The 21026-nt window shown below is 31.6% G+C and overlaps 3 protein-coding genes across 4 annotated transcripts in view; 2 read left to right on the forward strand and 1 right to left on the reverse strand.

The window, feature by feature from the left end:
• Window positions 1–21026, forward strand: part of LOC134685184 (calcineurin-binding protein cabin-1-like) — a 103477-nt gene that overhangs the window by 20917 nt on the left and 61534 nt on the right. The gene's annotated exons all lie outside the window — the stretch shown is intronic.
• Window positions 1527–11748, reverse strand: LOC134685183 (uncharacterized). Its single transcript, XM_063544669.1, has 9 exons — window positions 11462–11748; window positions 9169–9439; window positions 8633–8790; window positions 7875–7999; window positions 7355–7457; window positions 6814–6906; window positions 5638–5769; window positions 3371–3587; window positions 1527–2673 (listed from the first exon to the last, which is right to left on the reverse strand). The coding sequence occupies exons 1-9, from the start codon at window positions 11603–11605 to the stop codon at window positions 2228–2230; spliced, it is 1689 nt and encodes a 562-aa protein (XP_063400739.1). The 5' UTR covers window positions 11606–11748; the 3' UTR covers window positions 1527–2227.
• LOC134683493 (uncharacterized) lies at window positions 17808–20316 on the forward strand. Its single transcript, XM_063542802.1, has 4 exons — window positions 17808–17990; window positions 18789–18848; window positions 19735–19900; window positions 20175–20316. Exons 1-4 carry the CDS (start codon window positions 17966–17968, stop codon window positions 20314–20316), a joined length of 393 nt encoding a protein of 130 aa, XP_063398872.1. The 5' UTR covers window positions 17808–17965.

Genomic DNA, 21026 nt, shown 5'->3' on the forward strand with positions numbered 1-21026 from the left:
AATTGTAAGAAGCAAAATCGTTCAGTAAAGTAAGAACTTAAAACACATCACCATCACCAAAATACAATTTTGTCATGAATCCATTTGTAACAGATTATTTTATTAATTTAGAGTTTATTAAGAATTCTAGAAAGTAGATCGATATGCATTTTCAATTTCAACTGAGATTGTGTCATGCAAAACATAAATACCAATATCTGTTGTGTCCAATGCCATGGTAATTTGAGCAGATATTATTTTTTTTAATCATTTGTTGGCCAATGGTAATCATTATATGAGTACATCATAAAACTACATTGACCATTCTGGAATAGCAATACTGGATAAAAGTACATTGACCATTCTGGAATGGCATTACTGGATCAACCATTCTAGAATGGTAAAACTACATTGACCATTCTGGAATAGCAATACTGGATAAAAGTACATTGACCATTCTGGAATGACAATACAGGATCAACCATTCTGGAATGGTAAAAGTACATTGACCATTCTGGAATGGAAAACTGGATCAACCCTTCTGGAATGGTAAAAGTACATTGACCATTCTGGAATGGGAAAACTGGATCAACCATTCTGGAATGGTAAAAGTACATTGACCATTCTGGAATGGGAAAACTGGATCAACCATTCTGGAATGGCAATACTGGATCGACCATTCTGGAATGGCAACATGGGATGGACCATTCTGGAATGGTGACAGTACATTGACTTTTTTGGAATGGCAATATCACATTGACCAATTTGGAATGGTCTTAGGTCTGTTACTATATGGATCTTTTTTTGTTTGGCAGCAGTAATAACTTAAGCAGAGCATCACCGTCTTTCTTGCATCGTGGGAGTTTCATTTCTATCAGGTAACAAAGACCATGAAAATATGAGTAATAAACTGTTCAATTTTGTTTTCTGTTGGAGAATTGTCTCATTGGTTATCATATCACATCTTCTTATTTCTATATTCAAACACTATACTTTTGAAAAAAAATTGAAACACCAGTGGAATATAATTTATGACTGAAACTTTGTAAAACTTGCATGTAAACAGACTTAAACCATGAAATTTGCATTTTGGTCAACAGCATCATTTACAGAACCTGACTAATAACAAGAAATGACATACCAAAAAGTACTTGAAGCTACTAAAACCTACTGGTACCAAAAAAAATATCCATTTCAAGTGATAAATAGAGAACAATATATATTTACACTTTGGGTATTCAGCTGAATTTTGTCTCCAAATGACCTCAGATTTGTCTCCAAATAACCTTTTGAATTGTGATGCAATTTTTTATGGGAACTTGTGTGTTTTTCATTAAAGGTGGATTAATTTGCATACAAGTGTAATTATGTCTATACAAGATATTCATATGTTTTTTATTCCCTTTCTTATTAACTATTCAGGCACAAACCATCCATTTTTCTTTTGGGATTTATTTTCTAAGAACAAACATTTTCTCTTTTTAATTAGATGCTTTTTGTGATAAAATAAAGTATACAAGACTTTTTTTTTGAATTTCCCCCCAAAATCTATGTCAATAAACCAACTTTGTTTATTGTTTTCCTTATTAATTAATGTTTGAGAAAATCTAAGTTTAAACCATTTAAAGATTATCAAAAGAATGACAAACCCACAAAACATTGAATGATCATAACCTTAGTTAAAATTCAATATAAAATAAGATAAACACAAATATCTATGACTTTATAACACCAGAAGTTTATTTCCTTCTATAAAACACAAAATTTTCCTGTGCAGTCATTATTTTTCATATTTTTATCTCTACAGTACATATAAAACATGCTAGTTTGATACAGAATAGTTTTACTTTGTATTACAAAATATATATGAGATGAATAATTTACATATGTTGTAATTTTATTTCTACCATTTTACATTTTTTATGTACACATTTGATTTATAAAATATTAAAAATTATTAAGGTGGTACGTAACACTACAGGGAGACAACTCTTTAAAAATCAACTGAACATTTTAATCTTGTACTAATAGTAAAGAGAAATTAAGCTTCTCAATGATGTCATACTGCTATATTATCCAGTGACATCATGCCCGTAAATTATGTGGTTCAAAATCTATAACTTTTTATACTTTTCTGAGCAGGTCAAAGTAAATGTTTCGTCAAAATTTAATGAAAATTAAAGAAGCCAAATGCATTTGAGTGAAAGTGTTGTGTACCACCTTAAATTGTACAAAATATCAATTATTTTCAATTGCTGAATAAGTCTTGTGATGTACAGTTTTCTGGCGGCTGTGTTTCAGCATTACTTTCATTCAACAAATCAGTGAGTGAATCTGTAAGAGATTCATCTTGAATAAAAGCGCTGTCACTTATATCAATACTTGTATCAGAAAAACCCGAGTCGTTACTGATGGTCATGGTGTCATCTTTTTCAGTACATATGGATTCATCAACAGCCTTAAGTATTTCATTTTGTTTTTTTACTAATTTCAAGAAAGCCTTTTTTTTATATGTATTCAGGATTGTTTCAATGTTACGAATTTGCGTTATATCTTTTCCATTTAAAGTCACTGTGAATTTAATTTCAGGATTAAAATCCTTCAGCACACAATCATCCAAATCAGCAGTTTCAGATGCTTCCTGGCAATATTCTACAAATACTGCAGGAATCACATTCTTTGTTATTTCCAATCCTGCAAATATACAATTAAAAAGAATTACAAACAGTTAGGAGATTTCATCAAATTTAAACTTGCATGAGCAACACAATGGTTGACACCTGTAGTTGGTACTTATCATTGTTTTTGTACTTAATATTATCTTATTCTCACTAGTTGTTGAACCTATTTTTCTTATGGTAAACATTCATTTTTGCATTATAAAAAATCAATGAAATGTATGACCAGTCGCTTTCACATTAAAACTGCATTGTGACGTCACATGTCCTTTTCAAACATTTTTAAACGTTTGGAAGAAATTACATCATTGTGACCTTGAACTGTCACCAATGACCTAACAAATAGCCAATGAAAATGCTGCAATATTGTTTCAGGAGGTTTCATTGGCTAATAAAATAAAGGCATTTTTGTATAACACACAGGACAGTGTAATATGAGAACTATATATTCATGCCAGAAATAGAAAACATACCCAAACCACACGAAAAACATTATTAGCCCCAACTATGAACTTGTTTGTCATATTAAATTCTTTATAATGCAGCTTTTAGATTTGAGGGTGTCAGATAAGTTTATGATTGTGTTAATTCAGTTTATTCTTTAAATTTACAGGTATTATGAAAACTGAACCTTTATTTAAATATTTATAAATTACGTTTTTGCTTTTATCTTCAGGTAATTGTAATACAATGTACAACTTAATTTCTAATACCTATAAATCTGTCAATTCCATCCCAATGGTCTGGATATATCTCTTTACATGAATCTGGAGTTTTACATTTTGTTATTTTCATCATACACTCCTCTAATTTTTTTCTTTTCTTTGCAAGTTTAACTTTTCTAAGTGACACTTCAATTGACTTGTCAAGGGCATCTTGAAGAAAAGATGTCCTGTCTTCATCTTTGATGCCTTGAAGTTCTTTGAATAGCTAAAATATATAAGCAGAGGATAATTAATAAAAAGCTGCATTTTTGTCAACCAAATTTTTCTACCTACATGTATGCATTGAGAAAAGAGTTTTAAAAAGGATAATATACAAAAATTAATGAAAAACAAAATCAATTCACAAACAATTTTTACATGTACATAGCAACATGATAAATTAGGAAGAGCAAGCCCTGTTGTACTCTTCCTTTTCTGTGCAAGTCGTATATTTGTGTAAGGTACGCAGTATGTAAAAAATAAACAAAAACAAAATGCTGCTAATACACTTGTGTGTGCTGATATAAGTCACAGTTGAACAAACATGGATTTGATGTTTTAATTTATTACTATTTCTTATTCACTGGTTGACCAGCTAGATTATTTTTAATTTATTTTCATGATAACACTAGATGTGTATAGAGTTAAGCCTACTGAAATTTTATTTGATTGTATAAATTTAAGACCACTGAATTTTCAAATTATTAACAATCAAATCCTTAATTGTGCACGGCCACTTTCATTATCATGGCAAATGACCATGCAGTGACATACAGTTATTTGATTAACAAAATTTGATTGTCAAACTATTTTCTGTATTTTAATGCTATTAATTTTGCAAACAAAAATGCACAGTAATAAATAGTTTGAATCAACATATTAAAATATACACATTTTGTCAAAACCTTTAAATAAAGGCAGTTGTTTTTCTTGATGTTTAATGTTTTAAAATTTAATACAACAGATTCTATCCTTTGAAGCTGCTTATATAGTCAGACTTTTGTTGGGAAAAAATGTTGAAGGCCATACTGTGACCTATAGTTGTTTATTTCTGTGTCATTTGGTCTCTTGTTAAAAATTGTCTCATTGGCAATTACACCAAATCTTCTTTTTATAAAGTGACCTAGTAGTAAACTAATAACAAATTTACATCAGTTTGTATTTTTTGACTGATGAAGAGATGTCTCATTGATAGTCATTCCAAATCATACATCATAATATTTCAGGTCAATGGCTTGATGCAAATCTTACTTCAGGTGCAAATAAAATTTTAAATTAAAAAAAAACCAACCATTTGCTTTATATTCTGGTTACATCTGTTGCATGCCTACCCTACATAGACATCCTGAAGAAGAAAAAAATGCCCCCTCCCCCCCCCTTATTTTTTTTGGACACCCCACCACCCCTTTTTTTTAAAAGAAATTTTATTTTTGTTAAATGTGGTACAATTTTAGAGATATCCATACACTTTCACACAAGTTATTGTCTAAAAACTAGAAAATGCTTCTTTTTGGACCCTTTTTGCCCCTCATTCCAGAATGGTTTTGGCAATTACACTCAAAATCAAACACACCCTTCTTCTTGCAGCATTGAATCTTTTGGTACCATTTCAGAGCAATACAAAAATTGATTCACAAGTTATTGTCCGGAAACTAGAAAAATGCTTGTTTTTTGCCCCAAATTCCCAAATGGGAGGGACCAACACCCCCAAAAACAATCATAACCTTCCTCATGTGGTATTGAACCTTTTTGGTGAAGTTTCATAGAGATCCATAAAATTTTACTAAAGTTACTGTCCGGAAACCAATCTGTCTACTGGCCACGACAACGTGGTAGCAATATACAAACACATTTTTTTTGTGGTTGTATAAAATTGGATAGGAATGAAACTATGGAAAATGTCAAGAGACAACAACCAAACCAAACGTACAAAAACAATTTTAAGCCCACCGGAATGGGTCTTCAACCGAGATGAACTAGAAGAAAAAAAATATATAAGACTGACAATGGCAATAGGTTCTTGTCTTAGGACAGGTGCACAATCTGGCAGGGTTACACATGTTGGTTGTCGTTTGTTCATGTGTTACATATATGTTTTTCCTTCTTTTTTTTTTTATTTACATGAATATATATAGCTGACTATGCTGTATGGGCTTTGCTCATTTTTGAAGGCCGTATGGTGACCTATAGTTGTTAATGTTTGTGTCATTTTGGTCTTCTGTGGATAGTTGTCTCATTGGCAATCATACCCCATCTTCTTTTTTATAAGTACTTACATTCTGAGGGATGCTTTTAAAACTTCCATTTTTCTGTTGAAATTTTGTGACAAGCAAATTATACAATTTCATGTTAACTTGTCCATAGTTTGCCACACTGACAATGGTGCCAACACTTTCCTTTGCAACTTCCTACAAAGAATTTAATATGTTAATAGAACATCGAGGCAGAGTTTGCACTGTCAATTGCCATGTTTAAACCATGTCAGTTTGATGGGACCTTAAATCTGAGGCCCAGTGTATAGGGATATGTTACTCTCTGTGCATGTAAAAAAACTCCTAAATATTTTCGTTAAAAGTAGGCTATTTGGGCTGTTGCAATGGCCAAATTTTTTAGGGACCCCAAAACTTTCTAATCAGCACTCTAAATTGCAGATGTGGTAAAACCCTTTTCAGCATCTAATTAAGAAAAAACTAATCTTATATGAAATGTTAACTTATTTTTATAGTTGGTTGCACTTCTGCTCATCATAAACTACCAAAATTTAAAATTTTCCCCTGATCCTGGATATATGAGAGAGAGACAGACTGATGAATGGACCAGAAAACAAAATACTCTCTACAATCATGGGGCCTAAAACAATGCTCAATGGAGATGTCATCTTATTACACCTTATAAAATAAAATTGAGAATGGAAATGGGGAATGTGTCAAAGAGACAACAACCCGACCAAATAAAAAACAACAGCAGAAGGTCACCAACAGGTCTTCAATGTAGCGAGAAATTCCCGCACCCGGAGGCGTCCTTCAGCTGGCCCCTAAACAAATATATACTAGTTCAGTGATAATGAAAGCCATACTAATTTCCAAATTGTACAAAGAAACTAAAATTAAAATAATACAAGACTAACAAAGGCCAGAGGCTCCTGACTTGGGACAGGCGCAAAAATGCGGCGGGGTTAAACATGTTTGTGAGATCTCAACCCTCCCCCTATACCTCTAACCAATGTAGAAAAGTTTTCAAATTGCCAATAAAAAGTGTGTATCTTTTTTGCTACAACATAGTGTATTACTGAAATTCTTTTATATATGTATACAAAATTGTCTGAGTTGCCTCTCCGTCTGAAGCACCATTTAAGTGAATAATAAATAATGTATTGCAAATATCTTTTCATTCAGGATCATACCTTTTTTGTTATTGCATAATAATAATAATAAAAAAAGAAATAGTTTCACCTTCATTTCTATTTCAGAAAGCATCTGTGCCACACTTGCTGGAAGAGATGTTTTGTTTGCTTCTTTTAGTTTTAAAGCCTGGTAAACAGTGTCCTGAATATAAAAAATCAACACTTAAATGTAAAAAAAAAATGCATGTACATCAACTTATGTTATTGTTCAACAAATGGGTCATTAAAGAACAATGTCTTCTTTACCAAAATTACATTATTAATATTTTTAATCAAATTTCCATCTTATATAACCAATATTTTTTTTTCAAAAAGCTAAATGTGACTACAAAAGTCCATGGCAGGATTTTCTGACAAAAATCTGCAGAGTTATGAATAGTTACCTTGAACTATAACTCATCAAACATGATCACTTGCAGATAATATATACCAGCTCAATATTTGAAGGGGTTTATAAAAAAAATTGATGCAAAATGATTGGATGACAGACAATCATAATATTAATCATTTCAAAGATAATTGAGTTTGAAATGTCAAAAAATTATCATAACAATATGACATGATTTGTTTTTTTAAACAATCTTGATTACCTGAAATGTTGGTTTGAGATAAGCTTGTGTGCCATTGTGACTATTTGAAACAGTCATTGCCTCTTGTTCATTCAATTCAAAGTAGAGATGGATCTGTACATTTCTAAAAGAAAAAACATATATTTGTTAATAATTTAAAATAAATTAAATCATTCAAAACACAATCCTTTGCCTTGGATTGTTGAATGGCAAAAACTGAATGCACATGTATTTACAACCACTGGTTCAATGCCACGGCTGTTGGACATTTCGTCCCTGAGGGTATCAACAGCCCAGTAGTCAACATTTTTGTGTTGATATGAAATAACAATGGTATTTTCATTTTTTTATAAATTTACTTTTTGAAATCTATGAAATATTCGAAATACTAATGATTTTCTACCTCCATATTTGGCACAACATTTTTATATGTATTGTCATCTCATCAGTGGCCCTCTTCAACTGACCTTATCACAATGTGCATGATTTGTATCGTATGTGTATATTTGAAGAAATAATGGTGTAATACATTAATTCATACCTAATTTCATCCAGATAGGCTTCCTTTGCCAGATTTTGCATGGCAGTTCTTAAATGATTTCCACCTAAAGTATATAGCTGGTATGTGGATAACTTTTCTGCTGAAAATTCTGATCTTTCCTTCACCTGAATAATAGTTTATACATATCATATAAGTTGTAAATTTGATGGAGGAATAAAATGCACATAAAGGAGCAGCCTGATAAGAACACAGAAGTCCAAACCTGATCATTTTGGGCAAGTATTGACCCATAACACTCAAGCTTAATACATCTCTGAATTATGGATTGTGATTATGGACGCATAGTCTTTTTAAACTTATGCCATGTGAACTAAAAATAATAAATAAGAAACAACACCAACTCTACTAAAAACCAGGAGTGGAATCAGGATCACCGGCAGGGTAGGCATTTCCATAAGTTATGAATGTGCAAACATTAAATATTATAATATTTCTTATATGATTTGCATATCCACAAATACTTAAATGTGATTGGACCATAAGAGCTTCTTCCTTTGGAAAGAGAACTTTGTAGTGTATTCATGCGCAATACATAATGGAATTCAGATGTGTAAAGAAAGTTTAATATAATAAATTATAAGTAATGTTCTGATTTAGAACTACTGGTATTCATTTTGTGACTTAATCAACCAAGATTACAAATCAATAACCTCCAAAATAATCAGTTTAATCCGATATAGATCTATATAAAATGCATTTAATTCTTGTACTTCAAACATAAATAGCTTTCTGCTTACCTGCAACGGATCTATCAGTACTGGGAAAATTGTTGAAACAACATTTGGATATTTTTCTATTTTTTGTCTGAGCAGTCTCACCCAATCATGGTTCACTTTTCTAACCAAATATTTTTCTGGTGGAGGCATTAATGTTAATATATTAACTTCAAATTTTCCTAGAATAAAAAGAATAAAGTGATTATCAATTAAATTAAAGATGCAGTATACTAGAATTATATTTAAGGTGAATGGATGCTTTCAAACCAAAAAATGTTAAAATGTTTTGTTTTTTTTTCAAATTTCAACTCTGGTATGAAAACAAGTCAAGCGTTAACAGGAAGTTGTTGAGTGACTCTTAAAACGCATCACAGGGTAGAGGTCCCTTATATAAACCTTGATACCAAATTTCAGAGAGCTGTGATCTGCAGTTCCTGAGAAAATTGTAACGAAAATTTAGAACTTATTATGTGTTAAAATATGTAAGAGTTCAGTAAACAAGACTTCAGAAAACATGATGCCCCTCTACTATCATAAGTGGGGCATAAAAAACTTACCCAGGTAGTTGTTTCCCATTGGTATGGGTGATAGCTTTTTCATTACATAATCTATAGTGTCTATCTCATCTATGATCACTTTAGTTTTTTTTGTGCTGGTCTCCTTTTCTTTTGTGTCTGTTTTTCTTTTTCGACTGTAAATCTCTATCCAAGGACATGTTGATGCTATTTTTTCTATTAATTCTGTCACTGTTCTAACTTGGTATTCTGATTTTACATACAAATTACTAAGAAACAGATTCCGCCCAAGCTTTACTCCAATTAACTTTACCTGTAATTTAAATACAAGAATTTTGAAATGAGAGAATGTACTGTTAACTGCTAAATTAATATAGAAATAATGAATTGAGTGTACAACAAGGGTACTCCCATGTTTAAGGCAATGGCGAAGTCCATGTTTTTCAAACAGAAACCCCAAAAATAATTTATATGAAGCAGGGTTTAACAATAACTGATGCCCAGGGAATCTCCATCTATTTCATTTGATTTGTGTAATTGTCCCAAACCAGATATTTCAGTTCATTACTTTTATTGCCCCATACAAGAATATATATGGTTTATGGGTGGGGATCTTGATCGTTTACAAGTTCTCAAACAGGAGGGGGTGGGGTGACCCCCAGGAACTCTACCTGTATTTCATATGATTTGTTTAATTGTCCCATACAAGAATATATATGGTTTATGGGTGGGGATCTCAACCGTTTACAATTTCGAAAACAGGTGGGGGTGGGGGTAACCCCCAGGGGACTCTCCCTATATTTCATTTGGTTTGTTTTATTGTCCATACCAGAATATATATGGTTTAGGGGTAGGGATCTCGACCGTTTACAAGTTCTTAAACATGAGGGGGTGGGATGACCCATGGACTCCCCCTATATTTCATTTTTTTATTTTTGTCCCATTCCAGAATATATATGGTTTATGGGTTTGGATCTCAACTATTTACAAGTTCTCAAACAGGAGGAGGTGGGGGTGATCCCCATGGACTCCCCCTATACTTCATTACAATTGGGGGGAAATGTGTAAGGGTTCCACGGAACCCAGTGTCTCGCCTACTTTTGATGTTGTCTATATTTTCAGTGTGATAGGTGAATGCTCATAATAAATTTGCAGTTATTGATATCAAACTTTTAAATTGTATGAAAAAAAATGTGTTGTAAAATACGGAAAAACTGGATTTTTTTTTTACAAAATTTACTTATGGATACCAACTTGTGATCATAAACAAGCCTCTGTCCAAGTTTGGTACAGATCCAGGATAGTTTCAGAAAGTTATTATAATTTTAAAAACTTCAACCACAGAGTGAATATTTGTGGACGCCGCCGCCGCCGACGACTTTAACCACAGAGTGAAAGTAATATTTCCTGACAGAAAAACTAAGTCCATTTATAAGAAAAATACGGAAAAACTGGATTTTTTTTACAAATTTCCTTCTGGATACTATCTTATGATCATAAACAAGCCTCTGTCCAAGTTTGGTACAAATACAGGATAGTTTACGAAAGTTATTAAAATTTCTAAAACTTTAACCACAGAGTGAATATTTGTGGACGCCGCCGCCGACGACGACACCGAAGCAGCCGCCGATAAGATAAAACCTGTAATCTTAATACACGTTGGTGTACTAATTACATTTTAAAAGTACTTTTTATTGGTATAGTTTTCAAAGCCTAAAATACAGTCAAACACTTTCTAATCGATATTTGTCGTTATAGTAGCAATATCTATAGCGTTGCGTCCGAACAGTACGTGTAAGTTGAGCCGATTTTTGAAATTAAATTGATTTGAAAAAATATGGTGGGGGGAAATATATACTTTGTTTCAGAAAAAATCGGAAAAGAAACAACTAGATTTACATTCAAATTGGGGACGAACAAGAATACGTTTATGCTGCAAAAAAAAATTGTACCTCTCCCTTTTTTATAATTTTTGCCGAAAAATGATTAAGTTCCCAAGCACGGAAAACGGGGGGAAATTTTCATAAGATAGCAGGTGCACAACTTCAATATACAAGACAAGCTTGGGAAAGTGTTATTACACCAATAATGTACCCATTTTTTACGGCCGGCCCGACATCACCATACCGTATATTCCGGGTTGTAACCCGGCCAAAAATTACTCGACAATATTTTTTATATGAAACTTAAAGTGCAAAATCACAAGTTGCGATCATACAGGTGATATACAGTTGTGAAAATTCAAAACTGATTATATATTGTTTATAGTTACATTTGATGTTATAAAATTCTTCAAATTTTCAATGAATAAATTCTGATTCTAGTAATATCTTACCCTAATTTCATTTGTTGATTTGCCATGACCAACTTGCTCCACTACTAGATTTTTTCCATTGCATTCTACAGCTTTCTTTTCGTTTACGAGAAGGAACAGTTGGTTGTTTTCCACGACCAAATTCCATGTTGGTGCGCCCTCCATTTTCAAAGTGCCGTGGTGTGACGTTTCATCGGGCGAATCTGTTTGAAACGTCAACAATCGAATTCAACGTTGATTCGTCGATTCGAACGTTCCGCGAAAAGTATTGACGTTGAAGAACCTTTCAAATTTAAACTGCTCAGTCTATGTGTTAGAAGAATGGAAGATTTACACTTCGGTAAGATTTTACTTTATTTTATTTTATTTTACTTTATTTCACAGTCTAAAGTATAAGTGTAATTATATATGTATTTTGTGTTTAGAAAATATTGACTGGTAGATATTTATTTGAGAACTTAAAAATCAAATTTCAATGGCGAATCGTTTTTTTAAAGAACGTTTAAATTTGCTAACGGAATCTGATATGTGTTGATACTTGAATATGCATGCATTTGTATCAAGGTAAGCCACAAAAAATAAACATAGATCTACACGTTTCATTGGAAACAAAATAAACAGAAACAGAAACAATGTCCGTCTTTTTACCTTTTTCAAAATCTGAGTCGAGTTCATCCGCTTTAAATAAACTTGTCTAATGAATTATCTATTATGTTAGACCACTTTCACGGCCAAATTAAAATCACAACGAGTTTTGGCAAAAGTATTGCCAGATGTCCAATGGAGCGTTTAAATTTCCGCATTTTTAGCAAAAAATGATAAAATTTCCGCATTTACAGTACGTGGCCAAAAGTGTTCGTCACTTTTCTTTTTTGTTACATATATTTCATATAAAAACAAATTTAAAAAAAATATTTTGAAGGCATCCGTTGTTAGATTTTAATGAACATGGCACCAAAAGAAGCGGAATTGTGTTAAGTAATTTTGTTTATTTGGGCATGATAATGTTTTTAATTGTGTGTGTTTCTTTTCTCTTGATATGAACATGTGTTATATTTTTTAATAATTTTATTTAGTTGAAATATATAGCAAGTTCGTTAACAAAAAATAACCTTTGTCTTTATATCATAAAAAACATGTTAACTCTTCACAACAAAATTATAACCAAATAAACAAATATGCATTTGACATTTCCGCTTCTTTTGGTACCAATTTTCTTTAAATCTGACCAGAAATGACCCAACAATATTTTTTGGAAAAATTGTAGTTTTGTAAAAATAGGACATTGCTTATAACATGAATAACTCGGTAAATAAAATGTAGTTACTGGTAGAGTCACTATATTGCCCCCAAAAATGGTGTAACCACTTGCTAAAATTACTCTCTTTGTTAGTCCGAGATTTAGTATTTTACGACCAAGCTCTAAACGACATGCCTTGATGATAATGGTTGGGAAAAACTCTTTCACGACAACATGCAGTCTTTTCTCAAAATCTACGTGCATATGTACATGTATTATAAATACGTGTGCAGGTGAATTGGCGCAAATGAGTTCCGAAAACTGGCGCAATTGATACATTTTAATAAAAATAAAATCTGGCGCAAATGATACCTCAAAAAATTAGTAATTGGCGCACTGAAAGGGCTCCTGCCATTTTAAAATCCGGCAGTATGTGTGAATGATTCGGTACATGTACACCAACTTAATTAGAAAGGAAGAGACATATATACGATGTAACAATAATACGGAATACAATTAAGATGAGCAAAACTTCAATGAAAGAAACAAACTGCCCTTAAACAAATCCGCAAAAAGTTTTTTTTTGAAAATAAAGTACAAAACTTCCAGCTATTTACAGGCCCTTCAAAATTGAGAAGAAATTTCCCCTTTGAATTGCAGTAATTTTTTACACTTTAAATCCACATTTATTAATGATAAAGAAAAATGCTGTCACATTGTATTGGATGTTGACACGGAAATTTGTAAACTAAAAGACTTAAGTAATTTTGAGTTTCTGCCTAAAATATTTTTTCTTTTCGTATATCTTTTGATTTTCAATTCTAGTGCTTATATTTTATAATCTTAGATGTATTTTGTCACCACCCTGACATTTTTTTTTAATGGATTTTGATCGGCAAACCCGGAATAACCCTTATCCGTCCCGGAATCTGAAACTATATTGTAATTGTATATGGCATCCATTGTTTTTCAATGTTGATGTTGTCAGTCAGATACGATTTCACTCGGATTTACAAATTACTCGTTTGCGAATTTCGGTATAAAGCTAGCGGTTAGACAAAATGGATATCGCTATCATGAATAATAAAGATGAAAATGTATTTTGAAATCGTTTATTTGGAAATTTTGGTAAAAAGGTTTTGCAAAGTTATTTTTTTATTTTCTTTCAAATCGAAGGTCCATCGGGCGTAGCTAGTAATGCGGGGTTCACACATTGCCGATTATTGTTCCCGTTTGAGATCAGACAGCAATACGACACGAAAAGTTAAAAAGTCGGATTAGTATCCTCAATTATCTGGAATGTCTTATCATTGTCTGAAAGCAGTAGTTTTAGTTCGTAACTGTAATCTGTAATCTGTAATATATATTCTGCCAATGTAGGCACACCTCTTCCGAGTATTGGTTTTTCACATCATGAATAAAAATATCTTCCACCAATATCACTATACACTATTTACATTGTTCATCATATTCTTGACGATAAAATTGGACTTAATGTCAATATCATCAAATCATTAAATATTTTAAAATCTAAAAATATTTATCTAAAGATTCCTACGGGTCGGGAAGGGTCCGAATAGTTCGGCAAAGCACCCCGACAAATTTTAATTTAAGTTTGAATTTCCATCCACGATTCACAGGATCTTGATCAGACTTTTAATAAATTTTAATCGGGAATGGTCCTGTCAAGGACATTTATTAATGATAAAGAAAAATGCTGTCACATTGTATTGGATGTTGACACGGAAATTTGTAAACTAAAAGACTTAAGTAATTTTGAGTTTCTGCCTAAAATATTTTTTCTTTTCGTATATCTTTTGATTTTCAATTCTAGTGCTTATATTTTATAATCTTAGATGTATTTTGTCACCACCCTGACATTTTTTTTTAATGGATTTTGATCGGCAAACCCGGAATAACCCTTATCCGTCCCGGAATCTGAAACTATATTGTAATTGTATATGGCATCCATTGTTTTTCAATGTTGATGTTGTCAGTCAGATACGATTTCACTCGGATTTACAAATTACTCGTTTGCGAATTTCGGTATAAAGCTAGCGGTTAGACAAAATGGATATCGCTATCATGAATAATAAAGATGAAAATGTATTTTGAAATCGTTTATTTGGAAATTTTGGTAAAAAGGTTTTGCAAAGTTATTTTTTTATTTTCTTTCAAATCGAAGGTCCATCGGGCGTAGCTAGTAATGCGGGGTTCACACATTGCCGATTATTGTTCCCGTTTGAGATCAGACAGCAATACGACACGAAAAGTTAAAAAGTCGGATTAGTATCCTCAATTATCTGGAATGTCTTATCATTGTCTGAAAGCAGTAGTTTTAGTTCGTAACTGTAATCTGTAATCTGTAATATATATTCTGCCAATGTAGGCACACCTCTTCCGAGTATTGGTTTTTCACATCATGAATAAAAATATCTTCCACCAATATCACTATACACTATTTACATTGTTCATCATATTCTTGACGATAAAATTGGACTTAATGTCAATATCATCAAATCATTAAATATTTTAAAATCTAAAAATATTTATCTAAAGATTCCTACGGGTCGGGAAGGGTCCGAATAGTTCGGCAAAGCACCCCGACAAATTTTAATTTAAGTTTGAATTTCCATCCACGATTCACAGGATCTTGATCAGACTTTTAATAAATTTTAATCGGGAATGGTCCTGTCAAGGACGGTAGTAAAAATCGTGAATGTGTGACCCCAGCTTAACCAAAACGAAGTTCCGCTTGCAATAGTAGAAGGTCGCGGACCTCGGACCACCGCTAATTTGAACCCCAGAAAAATAATCATTGATGGAATATTTTAGCAAAAAATTGCACGTGAGCGACTCAGGCTCTTGTTTTAAAAATAACATTCTATGGGTGATATTTTTTTTTGGGGGGGGGGGGGGTTTCAAAAAATATTTTAATAATTCTTTGTATAAAGTATTCTTCCATCTTAGGAATCAGGGGCCAGAATAGTTTCAACCCAAATGTTATGTTAGGGGGCGGGTCTTCAAAAGTCTATAAGAAGTCATTTGACCGTTTTGACGTGAATGGACATTAGGTAGAGATCAACATTCTCATAAAATTGAGAATGAAAACAAGTATTATGTCAAAGAGGCATCAAGGACTTATATTAGAAGGATTCGAATCTCATAATTTTTGGAAAATATATAGAGAATCGTTGGATTTGAACATATCTTCTATACATTTTTAAATTGCTTATATTTAATCTTATACCTTATTGATAACCATAAAAATTCTTCTGTACATGTAAAAAACATTAAGACTTCATACAAAATAAATTTCATCAAAATCAATCAAGAACTTTTTAAGTTTTTAGCTGAACAGTTGAACTCTGTTTAATTGTGTTTTTCACCCAAAATGTAGAATAATGCCCCAAAAATAACTACCGTCCTTTCTTAAATAATTCAAATTACATGAAGGACATGAACATTATTAACCAAATTAACTCTATCAATGTAGGAATCATTATAGTTTGAGAAAATCTTTATTTCATTAAAATCCATCAACAACTTTTAAAGTTTTAAGGTGTACAGTGTGGTTTCTCCAATGATTCTCTACATATTTTTTATCGGGACAAGGATTGTTAAGAAGTTACCTATCCCTCTATATACGTCCCTGGAGGCATCAACCCGACCACAGAGCAGATAAATTAAAATAATCTTTACCATTCAGTGATAACAATCAGTTTATTTACATCTAAATATTTTATGATGTATTTAAATGAGTAGTTATTGTTGCAAACTCCATTAAAAATTTTAATTGAGATTAGTTTTGGAATAAGGGAAAGGGGATGTGATTAAAAAAATTGGGTTCAATTTTTTCATTTGAAATTTCATAAATAAAAAGAAAATTTCTTCAAACACTTTTTTGAGAGGATTAATATTCAACAGCATAGTGAATTGCTCTAAAAATTTTAAGTTCATTAGAACACATTCATTCTGTGTCCGAAACCTATGCTGTGTCAACTATTTAATCACAATCCAAATTTAGAGCTTATATCTCAAAAACGAAAGCATTTAGAGCAAATCTGACATGGGGTATAAATGATCATTAGGTCAAGATCTATCAGCCATGAAATTTTCAGATGAATCAAACAAACCATTGTTGGGTTGCTGCCACTTAATTGGTAATTTTAAGGAAATTTTGCAGTTTTTGGTCATTATCTTGAATATTATTATAGATAAAGATAAACTGTAAACAGCAAAAATGATCAGCAAAGTAAGATCTACAAATAAGATAATATGACCAAAATTGTCAATTGACCCCTTAAGGGGTTATTGTCCTTTAATGACAATTTCTCACAATTTGTTCATCATACATGTATTTGCTAACATTTAAAAATCATATGAACATCAGGCACAATCCTTCCCGTTAGGGGTTTAGTATCATACCATCATAACATATATGAGAAGAACATAACCTGTGTCATGCCAACAACTGTTTTTAGAATATGGCTAAAATAGAACATAGGAGAAAATGATTTTTTTTGCTTTTGATGAAAATAGGACGATGCAAAGAACATTTAAATAAATGAAAAAGCCAAAATAATCATTGATGAGAGATTTAACCAAAAAAATTAAGGTGAGCGATTCAGGCTCTTGAGAGCCTCTTGTTTCCAGGCCTATACAGATTTTTTTTGTGTTGTTGGGTTTCTATCTTATTGACACTGATCAAACTTTAAAAAAAAATAGAACAGACTATCCTGAATCGCATGAAAGACGTATGCATGACCTTGTCAAATATTTCTAAAATATAGTCTCATCATCTCCTGGTAATTATTTCAATACTTTTTGCTTTAAAATCTTTTATTTCTATACTTTTTGCTTTAAAATCTTTTATTTCAATACTTTTTGCTTTAAAATCTTTTATTTCAATACTTTTTGCTTTTAAATCTTTTATTTCAAATTCATTTCTCTGGTGTTTTTTTTCTTGTGAATATGTGTAACACTATATAAAACATGCCTATATAGATAGAATAGATATTAATTCTTTCTGTTTCCGTTTTCCATTTCCGTTCCGTATTCCCTTTCCGCCGTTTAGCAAAACACAGAAAAATCACACTATTACAGTTTGTTTGTTTTTATAAAATTGTGCAAAATAAAATATTTAACTTTCAGAAGAAAGATTCAACAATTTATATTGGAATGGTGATGATGATGATAATGATTCTGATGAAAGTAACAACATATGTGGGTTGGGTTTAACTGATGATGAGGAAGATCAGGTGAACCATGATTGTGAGGCTGATATGTCTGATGAATCTGACGAGGAATGTAAGTAAAATTTGAGTAGCTTTTGATCTAAACAAAGCTAATATAAAACATTTATATGAATTTGAAATTAAAGATACTACCGACACAGATAAATCTGCTTCATTTTTAGACCTTTTACTGAAAATAACTACTGATGGTAGGTTAAATACCAAAAATAATGACAAACTTGATGATTTTAATTTTCCTATGGTCAACTTTCCATTTCTTTGTAGCAACATCCCAGCGTTACTCTAGAGCTAGCTCAAAGTACGTTAATTTTGTTAAGTGAGGAATACTGCTTTCTCAAAAGTTACTAAGACAGGGCTATGAATCAATCAAATTAAAGTCATCCCTCAAGAACTCGAGAAATTTTACGGTCGCCATCATGAGCTGATTGGCCATTATGACAAAAGTGTGTCAGAAATCATATCGGATATTCTTCCTCAGTCATAATAACCTTCCTTCATTACCGGACTGAACCAAGAAATAACACAATGGGTGCGATATACGGTGCAGGAAATGCTTTCTAATCCGGGGCACCTGATTTCACTCCCAGTTTTTAATGGAGTTAGTGTTGTTTCTTATTTATTATTTTTAACTGTTGATGTAAATGTCTTTTGGTTTTATGAGTCTTTGATTACTCCTTGGTTTTGATTGCTTTTGTTTTTGATCATTATATTAGGTGAAGCAGGCAAAATTTTACACTTTTTGTCAAATAATCTTCTTGTTTGATAACTGATGAAAGTTGAAAAGATTGGACAAGTACCAAGTTTTCAGCTCTCTTTTCGCTAACTAACATCATGTAAAATTTTATTTCAGTTTCAATGGATATGCATGTGAAAATAAAGAAAAGAAAATTAAATGAAGACTCAAAGAAAAGTAAGTGTAAAATATGTAATTTTTGCAGAATACATAAACCAAATAAGTTTTCCAAATAAGAAAAATTGAATAAATGTGTATGCCATATGTTGTCTGTATGTCCCAAAATTGGTTTAATATTTGACCTAAAGAAGTTTGCAATTAGTTTGCTGCTGGTTTAAATGTTGATCAATATTCTTCAAATTTACAAAATTACATAACCATTGATGAAAGATCTTAACAAAATTCACAAAAAATACTGGAAAGAGATTTCAGGCTTTTGCTGGGTTGCTGTCAAAAAATGGCAATTTTGCATTTTTAGATTATTATCTTGAATATTATGATGGATAGGGAGAGAGTGTAAATGGCAAAAATGTTCAGCAAAGTAAGATCTATAAATAAGTCAAATGACATAAATTGTTAATTGACCACTTAAGGAGTTATTGCCCTTTAAAGTCAATTTTACACAATTTTGTCAACAATACAATCATGTTTGCTAACATTTAAAAATCTGCTCTGAAACTACTCGGCCAAATACTTGGAAACTTTAACTGAATGTTCCTTAGGTTATTGAGTTTATGAATTATATCTGAAGTTTTGTTCATCAACAAACATGGCTGCCATGTTTAAAAAAAATAACATAGGAGTCAAATGCAGTTTTTTGAGACTAATTGATGATTTAACATGTTTAAAGGAAATTTTGCAGTTTCTGGTTATTGTCTAGAACATTTTTATAGAAATACTTAAACACCAAAAATAATCATTGATGAAAGATTTAAGCAAAAAATTACAGGTGAGCGACTCAGGCTCTTGAGAGACTCTTGTTTATCATTCAGATCTATAGTAGTCAATAACATATAACTGTTCACATTCATATAATATATATTATGGCTTGTTTACATTACAGATAAATTATTGCCAGTGGAGACACTCTCTGTGTTTTTTTGTTGCTCCCTATTTTGCTTAGGAGGGATTCCAATGGCAGATTTGTGTTTAGCAAGAGAACATTACTGCCTTAAGACCAAACAAGAAAAAAGCCAGTACATTATGGACACCATAATACTTAATACAAGGTAAGTTTAACTAGTCAAATGCTATTAAAATCTTGGCAAGCATTCCGCATATATTAAAAAAAGGATAAATAATAAAAAAAAAAATAATTAAGGAAATATAGCAAGTCTAGACACAGAACATCATTGGTAATCTTACTCAATCAAGATTAGTTTTCAGCAATGAACATAAACCATTAGAAATAGATGTTTGAAGAAGGGGTCATAACTTTGTATATAATCAAGTAGTGTTCATAGTATTACAACCCCTCAAATTCTCTTTTATTCATATTTTTAGTTCAACTGGAAAATGTAGCTTCAGCATTGGTTCAGTTCCAATTTGTCTTGCGGCTTGGAGAGCAGTTTTAGGAATTCCTGAATCATCATTTTATAACATTAAGAAACAAGTAACAGGTAACAAATTAGTGCAGCTTTGCTAAATATTTAAAACTGTTATTGTCTCACTATGTTATATATATTAAAGGACTAAAGCTTAATTCTATACCTTTTTGTCCCTTAATTCAATACCAATAAGACTATGTGATCACTGATATAAGAGATAATGAAACAACTCTTCATCCAAGTGACAATGTAATTTAATGTGAGCAATTATATGTCATACTATGGCCATCAACACGGAACGTTGGCCCACACCAAACAGCAAGCTACAAATGGCCCAAAATGACCAGTGTAGAACAATTCAAAAAGGAGAACAAAGGGTACATTAAGGGGGCTCCTGGGTATAAATGATTTTTTTTTCCTAATATAGGATTTCGCTATATTTTTTCATAAATGAACTTTATCATATACTTAAAAGAAAAATGAAATAAAAAAATGGGGTCACCGTTTATTTAAGCTAAAATCTGCCGCTGGAAGAAGCATACATTTTTGTTAATGTCCTTTTTTTCTGTTGAACTAATAGGAGAAAAAGAGGAAATATCGAAATAAAAAAATAACCTAATATAAGAAATCGCTTAAATTTTACAATTATTTAGTTTAAGTACAGCTTATTTGAAAACAATAATAAAAAATATAGGTCACCGATGAGTAAAAAAGATTTTTTAAATTTAAGGCCAAAAAATGGCATTTTTGCACCAAAGGGAGATAATTTGGAGCTTTTTCAATTTTTAAAGTCATCTGGGGCCAAACC

This window comes from Mytilus trossulus, chromosome 9, assembly GCF_036588685.1.
Source record: "Mytilus trossulus isolate FHL-02 chromosome 9, PNRI_Mtr1.1.1.hap1, whole genome shotgun sequence".
NCBI lineage: Eukaryota > Metazoa > Mollusca > Bivalvia > Mytilida > Mytilidae > Mytilus > Mytilus trossulus.

What these genes read in the sequence shown, in the direction of transcription:
- LOC134685183 (XM_063544669.1), bottom strand. Translation starts at nt 11,605, where the DNA reads ATGGAGGGCGCACCAACATGGAATTTGGTCGTGGAAAACAACCAACTG. An exon ending in ATCTCAAACCAACATTTCAG is followed by an intron (nt 6,907 to 7,354) that starts GTAATCAAGATT and finishes TTTTATATTCAG; the next exon opens with GACACTGTTTACCAGGCTTT. An exon ending in TTAAAAGCATCCCTCAGAAT is followed by an intron (nt 3,588 to 5,637) that starts GTAAGTACTTAT and finishes TATATATTTTAG; the next exon opens with CTATTCAAAGAACTTCAAGG.
- LOC134683493 (XM_063542802.1), top strand. Translation starts at nt 17,966, where the DNA reads ATGTCTGATGAATCTGACGAGGAAT. An exon ending in AAATGAAGACTCAAAGAAAA is followed by an intron (nt 18,849 to 19,734) that starts GTAAGTGTAAAA and finishes TTTACATTACAG; the next exon opens with ATAAATTATTGCCAGTGGAG. An exon ending in ACCATAATACTTAATACAAG is followed by an intron (nt 19,901 to 20,174) that starts GTAAGTTTAACT and finishes TCATATTTTTAG; the next exon opens with TTCAACTGGAAAATGTAGCT.